Genomic DNA, 13,471 nt, shown 5'->3' on the forward strand with positions numbered 1-13,471 from the left:
AAACGAAAAAGAAAGTCATGCCACGGAAACGAGAAACTATTTATAGAAATTTGTGCGAGTGTCACGAAAAAGACATTAGTGCTCAATGCATGAAAAAATCTGAATTTCGTGCCATGGACATGAATAAATTATTCAAATTTGAATAAAAAATGAATAATGAATAAAAAATGAATAAAAAAATTAATAAAAAACTAAATAAAAGACTCGATCCCCTTGAAATCATTGTATGATTTTAAACTGTGTTCCTCTAACTTAATTTGTAGAGCATTGCTTTAGCAGCACAATGGTTGTGGGTTTGAATCACTTATACTAATAAAGACTAATGGAGAAAAGCGTCTGCCAAATGCGTAAATGTTATAGTTTTGAGCACGGCACCGTAAATTCGTTGTTCTCTTGGCCATGTCAGTCTTTTATAAAAGAGATTTCTAAGTTCTAAGTAAGTAATTTCTAAGTAAGTTTTTAATCTGGTTAAAGGAAATGAGAAAAGTATCCAGTAATAAAGACAAAAAGTGGTTGTAATTTAGGAGGCACTACTATGCTTCACATAAAGCAGATCACATGAGAGATTTAGTTCATGTTTCTAAAAATGATGTTAATTGCTCCAAAAATTGCCTGTTGGCTCATTCTGCCTCTCTCGCTCTCTCTCTCTCCCCCTTCCCTGCACTAACAGGTATTACAGACTTTAAATTATGAGCTGTTTGCTTCCCCCCTATGTGCCCACATAACAATGTGTTGTTTTAAGCCTTGTATGACCTTCAGTAATCAAATACAGCAAGCCCCTCTTAGCACCCCGACTCTCACAGACTTCACTGTCTAAAATATGTCTTTTTCCTTTTGGCCTGTTGGATCTGTCAGGATGAATTTGAGCAGCAGGTAAGAAGGATTCACGCTTTGGGGGTCTTTAGCTCCACAGCACCTGTAGGTGACTGTTACTTCTGCACTTAGCCTTCATCCCAAGGTGCTCACCTAAAACAGTTCATCAGTTTGAAATACGGGCTTCCAAAACTTAGTACAAGCTGATCGCTGCAAGAATTTATAGCTTTTATATCATACTTCACCTCAGGACACAATGAACTCAATGGAGTTCAATCTAATCTAAGGATAAGTGTTCACTGGACCAAAGTGAAAGTAAATGAGAGGGTTTTTTTTATAGAAGAGGATTTATAAAAGTAGATTCAAATAACATGGTATATATAGGGGAGAGCGGGGCACAACCTAACGCTTTTTGACTTTTCTCTATCATTCTACAAATGAACACTTAAGGTTTGTTATCGTACCGTTATCGTACAATTACACTGAAAGTGACAGGAGTGCAAACGTTACCCCATAGGTGGGGTTCATTTTAACAAACAGAGGGTTTGTTGTAACACCTGCTAAAAAATTTAGTTTAAACACAAATAATTCAACACAATTCTGACTATATTCTAAAGGTGGATAATATTTATATATCTGAATATAATAGATAGATATCCACACATTCATCCATCCATGATCCTTCATCTAACCATCATTGTATTATGCATCAATGCATATAAATAGATTTTTAAGGCTGCACAATTAAGACAAAAATATATAATTGTGAGTTATTTCCCCATGATATTGTATTAACAGTTATCATTTTGATTAAAACTATTTAAATTGTTTTCATTTCATTATCATTGTATACTGGAGGTTTAATTGTAACACTGTGTGACAACTAACCCCGCTGGGAAAAATGTTTTCAATCCCAGCTATCAGTTACTACTGTAAGAGTTGCTGTTATGTTTCGAAATGGTTTTATGTTTTAGGTAACAAAACAGTGTTTAAAATAATATAAGGTTGGATTTGGTGGCTTACACACCCAACTCAGAAATTGAAAAAAAAACATAAGACACAGAAATTTTCTTTTATGCCTCCAGCACACTCTTTGTTCAATATCTTAACCAAAACACATCGAAACTTTTCCAAATTCACAGGAGATCATCTTCTGACAGTAAGAGAAAAAGACCAAAAGCACAAATTGCTCGGCCCTGTGTAAATATGTAAAGTAGCTACGTTACAATTAACCCCCCGTTAGTTTGTGTCCCGCTCACCCCTACTTAACATTACGAAACAAACTTAGGCTTTATGCTACGTACACACCAAACGCAAAGCATCGGGTTACTCGCTCTAGATTACTCACGGGATTTCATTTCATGTCATGTGAATTTTCCGTTCGAGTTGAATATTTTCAGTTTAGCGCATGTTATCGTGGCAATCACGCCGCCCATATCGTGTCATTCGCATCGGCCCCACGCCGAGGTCACTTTGTATATAATCTACTCACGCAAATCGTTGAACTCCAACTGGTGTGAACCCACAGTTAGTCATGCATATGTGATCCTGTCTGTGAAATCCAGGCTGAAGTCTCATTAGCACATTTTGAGATAAGGAGCATCAAAGTTTGATTTCGCACATTGATTTCAATCTTTGACATGGCCTTACTGGGTTAATATTAAAGGGGACATATCACAAAAAAATCTGACTTTTCCTATGTTTTAGTGCTATAATTGAGTCCCCAGTGCTTCTATCAACCTAGAAAATGTGAAAAAGATCAACCCAGTAACTTAGTTTTGGTAAATCATTCTTTGCAAGCATATGAAAAAATACGTCATTGAAATTTGGCTCCCTGTGATGTCAGAAGGGGCTAATACCGCCCATTAATCTGCACTGTCCAACCACTGCACTGCTATTTAGTGCAGAGATCAGCTCATTTGCATGTTAAAGGACACACCCAAAAACTGATTTTTTTTTTATCAAACCTACAAAGTGGCAATGCTACAACATGCTATAATAAATTATCTATATGCTATTTTGAGCTAAAACTTCACGTACATACTCTGGGGACACCAAAGACTTATTTGACATTTTTAAAAAGTCTTGTGAAATGTCCCCTTTAAAAATATCAAGGTTTTTACAAAATGTTCTTCACATTATTTAGATATGATTTTATGTAGAAAACAGTACATCACAAAAAAAGACTTTAGCTGGGTTTTCACATATATGAAAACTTTACAGACTATGCACTGTAATACTGTAGCAGTCAAACAAAATCAGACTGTACAAGGATACTTGATACTAATCAGACTCAGAAAGCCATACTTCTGAACATTTTACATGCAATTTAAACCGAGCGATATTGAGCAGATTTTTCTAAACCAACACTCCTCTACCCCAAGACCCCAAACATTTCCCATCATTTTATGTCCACTGGTACTACAGATCAGAGTTTCTGTCCAATTCTGATCCAGTCTGTCACCTCTTCCTCCACAGGGTTTCAAAACAAAGCAATAAAAGCTGAGTGGCGGTGAGCCTGACAGCTCATAGGGAGCCAGGTCGGCACTGATATGACCAAGGGTGCCCGTAAAAAAGGCCCCTTTTAACCAGACATTGTTTCATAGCTCAGAAGAGTGTTTGCACAGGAAACGGGTCTCAGCACTTTCATAAAAGGACGTTTCTCCGCCTTTTTTCCCCAAGTTGTTCTCCAGCCTTTGCTTTGATCTTCTATTCCTGTCACTTCTCTGGTTACATGGCCTCACCTTGGCTGTGTCAAATCAACAGCACCCCCTTTTTTCTTCTCTGTGCCTGACTGCTTCTCACATCCCTGTTTTCTATTTTCCTCCTACGTTCTCCTTGGAGCTTCCCGAGGCCTTGGCGACACAGAGCCCCACGCGGCTTGAATAAAGACGGATTTGTCTGATGCGCGTGCGATCAGCTCACAAAAAGACACGCACGCAGAGTGAGGTTTCCTTGGGACGTAGAAGCTCATCTGCAGACAGTGTCTCACTTCCTCTACTCCAAGTGACCAGATTTAACAGATTCAACACTTCTTCGACTCATCGCCCATCTGTCTTCGTTCTCAGTCTCACTTACGCAAACGTAAACAACATCCACGGGAGCCGTGCCGGATTACTCGAGTTAATCAAATACCTGTCTTAGGTTGGCACGCAAAGTCTAACCACACCAAAAGCCTGCGTTCACACGCATCGTTTCACATCATCTTAAGTAAAGACCGGGACTCTATTTGATTATTATGGTAACCTCTGTCACTCAGAGCTGCCCACTCAAATTAAACCATTCATCCCGGGACCCTAACTTTGCCCCCAACCCTCGTTGTATATTTGAAATGTATCGCTTTACAAAGAGCCGCCAGAGAGCTCACTCCTCCATCTGGACTCGCCTCCCAATCCTCAGCCCGCCGGGACTCGAGCGCTCGCCCGTCATCCCGCAAAGTGCCCAAATCTCCACCCAGCCAAAACAAACAGACGAGCGGTGCATTCTCCGTACAAAGTACACAGCTTATAATAAACAAGAGATCTCATCAAGCGTGTACAATCACGGTAAGTTTAGACTATGCGACTATCAGAGCTGCGTATCAAACACAAGCCACGGATCCATTTCCTCACAGAGAGCCGACACGATGACTGAACTGGATAGAGAGGTGAAATGTTATTTCATCCCTATGTGTGTATGTGTTTGTAAGAGGAATGTGGACGATATATTCGGCTGCGTGAGACTTGAAATGTATGTTTATTTTTGGGCCGTAAGAGTGCAACGTATGGAGGCAGAGAAGCTCAGACTTCCCTTGCCAATTGAACAGCTGTGCTTACTATAGACATCTATTGGCCCAACTGTTTTCAAAACTTATGCGTTTCATGTTTCAATTATTAGAATGATGTAGTTACGGAAGACTATGTTTGCTTAAAATGAATGGACTGTATATTTGGGACTTACTGTATGAATATGTTAATTAACCTCTTTATGATTGTCTGACTAAATGAGTAACAACACCCGTGCAACGCTGCTGTATAGGCTTTAGGTTGTTATCACAGAAATAAGCCCAGACAGTTGTATCACACTGACAGGGCTTATTTAGGGATTAAAACCTGCTGCCTGTACATTATCCCGCTTAGTACATGGCAATTTTCCTCATAAGTAAGGTAAGGAATGAATGAAGACCTTTCACAAGGAAAACCAATTTACTTTCGGCAAGCCGTTTATACGTCACAGACACACTATTTGGTTTTAATAATTTGTAAATATAATGTCATATATGTTATTAAAATATTAAAATTTTTGTGTAATATGAAACTCAGGGTTCCCACACCTTAGTTAACTTCAAATTCAAGGACCTTTCAAGGACTTTCCAGGTCCAATACCCTCAAATTCAAGGACTAAATGGGGGGAATCATTTCAAGTGAGAGCAAAGTTACATCTGTTACCTTTAAAGATACATTTCGAGGGAACTCGTGCTGCGTCACTGCGATGACACTTTATGGATGCCTCCAAGTGCGTTTGAATGTGTATATCAAATTCAACCAATGGTGAGGCTTAACGACAAAGACAGGGTGACGTGGGAGCTAGGAAGTATATCGCTATCTGAAATATTGCCAAAGATGGCGTTACAGGGACGCAGGAAGTATGGCTAGGGAGACGCAACGTCTCGCTCCCTTCTCAGGGAACAACAGTTACATACATAACCAGAGACGTTTTCATTTGTCAAACACAACTATGCAAAAAAGCATTTTGGTATGAATCAACATTCGCATACAGAATATTAACCATGTAAAGCGAGCAGTTTAGTACGTGTGCTTTAAAAGTTTACAATTTTTATGATATTATCCTACACTACACAGGGAATAATATGGATTTTTTTCCAGAAAACTTCTAGCATAGATTCAAGTACTTTCAATGACCTGTCTCTTTGAGCCTTGAATTTACAATTATATAATGTTTGGGTCTACAACATTTTATCAAACATGTGTATAATTACGGTTTCGGACACACAGTCATCTTGCTCTCGAGTATTCATCGACCACCATGGCAGGGTTGTCAGATTTGCCCAACAAAACAAAACCAACCCCATGGCCAATTAAAGGAAACACTGCAGTTTTTCAATATTTTACTATGTTCTTACTTCAATTTTAGACTAATTAATACATACCTATCCTTCATCAATGCGTGCAGTTAATTTTTGTACAGCGCATCGTGAATGTGTTAGCATTTAGCCTAGCCCCATTCATTCCTTAGGATCCAAACAGGGATGAATTTAGAAGCCACCAAACACTTCCATGTTTTCCCTATTTAAAGACTGTTACATGAGTAGTTAAACAAGTAAGTATGGTGGCACAAAATAAAACATGGCGGATTAGATGGGTTTAAAATAACCCTGACTACTCCCCCTCGTTCAAACGTCTGTCAATATTACTGCACCCGAGTTCGAAGTGCTGCAAACTAAGTGCTCTTCCGCAATAGAATATTAGTTCTCATTTTTTATTCTCTTAAGAAATCGCCACGTTTTGTGTCACCATACTTACTAGTGTAACTACTAGTGTAACAGTCTTTAAATAGGGAAAACATGGAAGTGTTTGGTGGCTTCTAAATTCATCCCTGTTTGGATCCTAAGGAATGAATGGGGCTAGGCTAAATGCTAATACATTCATGAAGCGCTCTACAAAGATGAAGTGCACGCATTGAAAAAAGATAGATATTTATTAATTTGTCTAAGTTGAGGTAAGAACATTATTGAAAACGGTGGTGTTTTCCTTTAAATCAAGCCATAGCTTATATACCAACACTTTATTTTCATAAATGAAATCATTTTACCTTAATATTGACAGCTGATAAAGACACTTGGCAACACTGGTTAACGTAACAGCCTTGGACCGTTCCAAAATGCCAAATGCCAAATTACTACATCAATATGAAGGTTTCAGAAAACGCCATTTTTCTTTTCAATTTCAAATAAGCAAAGAAAATCGTTTTCCATATTGTAACTATTAAAAGCACTGCCAGCAGTGGTTTAGTGGTGGTTTTCAAATTGTAGTTGAGTCAATCGTATTAAGCCTAACGTAATCACTGGACAAAAACTGAGCTCATAAATTATGCAAATGCAAAGTTTGCTTTTGTAATGGAGGAAGCCAGTTCAAAGGGCTGATGAGGGTTACAGCTGCTCACTTACCAGGCGTTGAAGTCTCCGTTCTGAGTGAGAAACTGGTTGTAGAAGTCTGGACTGAGGCCTGGCTCAGGGGGCATCATACCGTCTGTAGCGACACACACATACACACAACGATGTAGACACAGATTATATAGAACAAACAAACATATGAGACAGCGGCCCACCAGAGCCATTTCCTCTCAGCGGCCAGTCTCATTTATCTTCCTGACAACCTCTCGCTACGACAAGCCTTTGATGACACCAACTCAACGAGCGATCAGGCCAAAACACAGTATCGCAGTTCTACTGGAAAATTGGACAAATCTAAATGAAAGGTTTTAGCTTTCAACGTCTGTCACATTGTGGCATGGGATGCCAATCATGTCATGTAACCAGATGAGTAAACACTGGCTGTCTATTGTGGTTTAAGGCATGTTCTTCACATATTACCCTATGAGATGGTTGGTGTGTGTGCAGTTTCATGATTTCTTACCCGTGCTGTAGAAAAGATCAGGCTGCTCCAGGGCATCAGGGTCGTCTCCGTACAGATAGGGCTCCGCGTCCTCCATCTGTCGGCTCTCAACCATCTCCAGCCACTGAGAGTTGTGCCAGCGAAACTTTTCGCTTTGGATCTTCTTACCCCACTCTTCATCATACTCCTTTAAGGAACACACATGAATACAGACATTGATATTTATTCATAAGATATACGTTACTCCCCTCTAACCTAAATTATACCACACACAGCTGTGCAAATTCATACATTAAGTTAACGTCTACTTTACTTCCCACAAGAGATTTCCAGTCAATATCAGAGTGTGAAGAGGTCCCATACGTTGTCACTACTAGCAATCTACCATTTTACCATTGCAATCTTTCAGTGGCATATCTTTAACATGCAAGAAAACTACAGTCTAACATACAGTAGTTCGGACCCTCCACAGAAGCCTCTAATCAGAAATATACTTTATCCCACAATGAGGGCTACTGTCTGAGCAGGGTATTCCCTATAGGCTGTGGCTGCTGATGGTGCCATAGAGAAACAGAGCTCTGGTTTAACCGAGTAAAGTCAGTGATTAAAGGTGCAGAGCCCACAGACTGGGTGGAGAGCCACACGCACAACATACGTCGCCCACAGCCGTATGTTTTCTGCCCAGCCTGGCTCTTTCTATTAATCTGTCTGCATCTTTTTCTTCTGCTCCCATGGGCTTGCTGATATTCCAAGACAAGCAAGAGTTATAAAGCACCTTTGTGCTTTTAGCCAAGATCTGTGATTTACAGGGATAGTTGACCCAAAAATATAAATTATGTCATTATTTACTCACCCGTATGTTGTTCTACAACTGTATGAGTTTTAGATTTTAATCTAAGCAAATAGATGGCAAGCATACAGTTGACGGTACACATACACTTCCATAGTATATGTTTTTCCTACTATGGAAGTCAATTGGAACCGTCCACTGTGTGGTTATCATCATTTATCAAAATATCTTCTTTTGTGTTCAACAGAATAAAACACTCAAACACGAGGGTGAATAGATAATGACAAAATTTACATTTTGGGGTGAACTATGCCTTTAACTCTTTCCCCGCCATTGACGAGATATCTCGTCAATTAAGAGAAAACGCTTCCCCGCCAATGACGAGATTTTCGGTCTTTCCGCAATACCGCTATTATCCACCAGGTGGCGCCCTTCCGCAACTTTTTAAAACCGGAAGTATTGCCCTATGGCAAGCTGCTGCATGTCCGTGTCTGTTTTAAAGATCGCTCTGAATGGGATCTCTATGAAAAGTCCGTCACAAATATGGAATTATTTTTGCTTTTTACTCAAAATATGGTGTTTTTGCAAAAACCTACCCATATTCAAAAGCTGATTGCAAAAGAACCACTAAAGGTAGGATGAAACGGTTTTTTTTGTTTGAAAGCAGAGGGTCTGTTCTTTCATTTGGTATATTGTATGTTTATTTATTTAAAGAAGAACATTTTCTGGAAGGCATTAAACTTTGGTGAAAATCATGAAAAACGCTGGCGCTGGCTGGCAACTTTTTTTAAAAACGCTGGCGGTGAAAGAGTTAAGAAATGCATAAATGTAAATTCTATTAATCCAAATTAGCAATTGCAATATTAAGAAATACAATTGACATTCTGTTTGATTTTCATGATTTTAAAGACTTAAATAATACAAATGCACATTTTCACACAAGTTTTTTTTAAATTTACCAACTCTTTGGTAACACTTTACTTGAATGGGTGTTCATAAGACTGACATGACACCTTTATATTCATGACATGACACATGCCATGAATATGAAGAAGATTTTATGCAAATTTATGACAGCAGTCATTAAGTGTCATTTGTTCAATTATGTCATTTTTAATGCAAAGATGACATTGTTTGAGATGTCTTTGTTATGACAACTTGACATTAACCAATACATCATAACCTGTCATATTAACTTGACATTACCATGACAACACAACTGACCACTTTTTACCAGTGATACAAATATAATTTGTCATTAAAATGTCATTAAGTGTTAATACTCTGTCAGATAAGTTTTATAACAACATCATGAATATTTTTCTTGACCTCAACTACAGTGGTACAAATATAATCTGTCATTTAATGTCATTAAGTCTTAACACTCTGTCAAATAGTTTTATAATGGTGTCATGAATATTCTTCAGTTCATAATGTTTTTTTGGGATTCTTCCATGGGTTTAAGAAATAAAATCAATCATCCAATAATAATAATAATAATAATAATAATAATATTTAAAATTGATCAAATTATATTTTATAACATTTGGAAACCCATTCACCTAAAATTAAATGAAAACAGTACAATTATGTGTTAAGCCACGCAGCGTTAGGTCCATATTACAGGAAAACAGTAAATTTCATAAAATGAATTAATTAAATTAATTAAATGGTTTTGTTAGTTTTTTCTTCTACGTCAGAAAATTTCAGAACCCTCTGTGTGTATTGTGCACATACATAAAGTTAAATGTCTATTGCATTTTGTTAAGGTATTATTATAGGTAAAAAAATTTGACATAGTATTAACACTTTTTAAGTTTAAGTTCAATTTGTGCCACTGTAGTTGAGGTCAAGAAAAATATTCATGATGCTGTTAAAAAACTATTTGACAGAGTATTAAAGGTATAGTAGAAGATTTTCTCAATTTTTTTAAAAGAACAGCCCCCTTCAATTTAAAAAAAAAAATGCACATGCGCAACACTCTACCTGCTCAAGAGAGGGAACGCCTATTAAAAGTGTGCACGAGAGAGAGAGAGAGCATGCACGAGCCTAGTTCTTCTCTTCACTCTGTTTACAAGTTGCTGTCTGCATGTTTTCGTGTCTGCGCGGTTCGTGACTTGTGCCAGGGCTAGCATCGCTAATCATAGCTTACATCAACTTTTACTAGCAGTGATTTGAATGGATTTCTCCAAATAGCATTCAAAACTTTACCTGTCGAGTAGGAACTTTGCGTGGGATGCCCAACCTGTGCTTTAAGCGCAAGCCAGCGTGTGAAATAGTCTCCCAAAAACACTCTGGTCTTGTTTCTTTCTTCAGAGGTCTTTCTCTTCTTGTCATACAATTCGTTGACACTTTTTCTCTTGCGAACCTCAAACATTTTGAAAAAACACGGTGAGAACGCGAGCTTCAATGAATGGCTGAAGCCGTAGCCCACCACACATATACACCTGAAAGTGCGAATGTGCAGAATGCGAACCTGGGGACGAGCACGTACGACGCCCTCACGTCAACATATCATCAGAATGATTGACAATTGGGATGACCAATAGTAAAGATGATCGACTCGGAAAAATAAAATCTTCCGCTATACCTTTAACACTTAATGACATTTAAATGACAGTTTAATGTAACGTTAACCCATAAAGCTAGGTAGTTTCTTAAGTTTGATAATTATTCTGCAATGTCATGTTTATGACAAGTTATAATGTATTGGTTTATGTCAAGTTGTCATAACAAAGACATCTCAAATAATGTTATCTTTGCATTAAACATGACATAATTAAACAAATGACACTTAATGACAGTTGTCATAAACGTGTACAAAATCTCCTTCATGTTCATGGCACGTGTCATGTCATGATTATGAAGGTGTCATGTCAGTCTTATGCACACACCTTTAAAGCAGACATATCATGCTTTTAAATCTGTCCTTTTTACATATAAATCATCTATTTGTGGTCTATGTAAAGCGAAACTGCAATGCTAGGGTCTGAATTCCTCATTATTATAGCCCCACAGGCCCTCTTTCTACCCCTTTTCTGATGTGCATCTGAGAGCAACTCGTTTTGGTACTGTCTTTTTAAATGCACGTCATACCCTGCCCCCTCTCCAGGTTGCAGAGGTGACACTCGGTTAAACTCCACCCCGTTCGGCCATTTTTGTAGTTTTATAGCAGAGATACGATTATCTAGCTGCACAGAAACTTTTTATTTACTCGTTATTCACAAAATGTCAACAACGGAAGACTTGTCCATCCAGCCTTATATGTTCGCGCCAGAGTCGGAAACGAACTGAGAGGAAAATGAAGACGACGAACCTGCAGAACAACGTCTTCATATGGAGGTATCGTAATGGTGTGAGGCTGCAGCCTCCGGAGGTCGCATATCCAGGCTGCATACGTTATCAAGACGGTCTTATTTCAGAATATTAACAATTATAAAGTTTACTATTATTCTTAGTTAATCGTAAGTTGTTGTAATATGCTCATGACTTGCAAATGTGATGCTCAGTTAACTTAAACCAGGCTTGATGCCCAAAAGCGATCTCCGCAGGCTGCAGCCTTCGGAGTGAGAAACAGCACTGCTAAACCATGACCACCGTGTACTTTACTTTTTTACTTTAAGTTATAAACTGCTTACCGAAGTGCTCTGCTCGTCGTCTCCAAAGAAAGAAGTAACTGACCCCTCAATCAGACGAAGTCTATCGGCAAATCCTTCTTTATACTGGCGGAGATTGGTGAAGTAGTTATCCTTAAAGTGCCTCTGGCACACAAAAATGACTTTACCCACAGATGTGAGTACATTTCTTACGCTCTCGTAACTTCTGCATCCTTGAGCTTGGACTACAATATCGCAGCGAGAAATATAAAATGGCGGATTGCTCGTAGTGTTGGGCTGGAAGTCGATGTCCTTATTTAGCAGTTCCGCTGCAAATACTGTGACGTAATTGTTCAAAAAACGTAATAGATAATAGAAAAATCAGAACCGGTTGGAAAATATGACCAAAACAGAATATAAAGATATCAACAAAGCACCTGAAGAGACTAATTTCAACTTTTATGTACTTATAAACACTACAAATATACAACAAAATGCATTTAAGAGCCAAGAAAGTGGATTTAGCATGATATGTCTCCTTTAAGCAAAGTGTTATCAACTCTTTTAATAACTTTTTACACTGTGTATAGAAAATTAATACATTTGTCTTTCTCTCAGATCAGCTGTAATCTAAGATCATATGTTAGACATGCTCAGGTTCATTCTGTAGTGTTGTTGGAGGATGCAGGGGGGAAGGTGCCGGAGCTCAGGGTAGAAGGCCAACTCTCTGTCCCCAGGTCTGACGGCCCGCTGAGGCGTCCTGCCGCCGCCCGCTCCGCTGAATGAAAATATAGATTAATCAGGCGAAGCCCCCTGTGGCAGAACCTGAGTAAATAAGCCCTGTTTCTCTTTTCTCTGCTCTGTCCATTCATCATGTGGACAGCATAGCAGAACCGCGCGGGAGCCTGAGGCAAAAAGCCTGATGCAAACCCAGAGGGCCAGTGGGAGCGTAAACTCGCACACAAACACCCATAAACACATGCACACTAACTTATCAAGCCAGCTTTGTGCGACCTTAAACACTCACCCGCTTAAAATACAAGCAGGGTCATTTGCACAAGAGAAATCAGTATTTCCATGCTGTAATTTCACGAGCAATTGCATAAAAAAACGTAAACCTGCATGCTTTATACTGTTGTCAAGCCTTGGCTGAAAAATGTCATCATGCTGCAGCAGGACTATCCATCTGCTCTTTCTCTGTCACCACAGATACAAACCAGATCCCACACACGCCCTTTCATGTGGCCGAGGTTTAACAAGCTGCCTAATAAAGTGAATGAAACACTTCCCCAAACAAACCTGGCTCTCAGAGTTCACCGCCAATTACTGATATCTAATGTCAGGGAGTAGGCATCGAGTTGCAGAGATTTTATCGACACTGTAAACACACATGGTCAGCTTAGTGCGAACGCATGCACACTTAAGTCTCTCACTCCCATTGGAGCAGATATGTATAGTGAAGTTGTGTGTGAGTACTTACAGCGATAATGTCCAGAGTGTTGTCACAAACCTTCCGGATTTCCACGTTCTTGTCGTGCATTAGGTCGATGAGGTAGGCAGGGGCCTCTTTGGGAGAGTTAAGGATTTTGCAATTGACAATTACTTATAATATCTTTCATTCGGATGTGAGATTGTTGTAAGGTTTATAACATATGAAC

General features: G+C 38.9%; 1 protein-coding gene across 1 annotated transcript in view; it reads right to left on the minus strand.

The window, feature by feature from the left end:
- The window catches only part of kifap3b (kinesin-associated protein 3b), a 35,072-nt gene that overhangs the window by 2,935 nt on the left and 18,666 nt on the right, over nt 1–13,471 (minus strand). The window contains exons 17-19 of the mRNA XM_065276141.2: nt 13,294–13,379; nt 7,449–7,614; nt 6,980–7,061 (exon numbers count right to left, since the gene is read on the minus strand). Coding sequence (XP_065132213.1) covers nt 6,980–7,061; nt 7,449–7,614; nt 13,294–13,379 — 334 coding nt within the window. The remainder of the gene's footprint in view (nt 1–6,979; nt 7,062–7,448; nt 7,615–13,293; nt 13,380–13,471) is intronic.

Source organism: Paramisgurnus dabryanus, chromosome 6 (genome assembly GCF_030506205.2).
Source record: "Paramisgurnus dabryanus chromosome 6, PD_genome_1.1, whole genome shotgun sequence".
Classification (NCBI taxonomy): Eukaryota; Metazoa; Chordata; class Actinopteri; order Cypriniformes; family Cobitidae; genus Paramisgurnus; species Paramisgurnus dabryanus.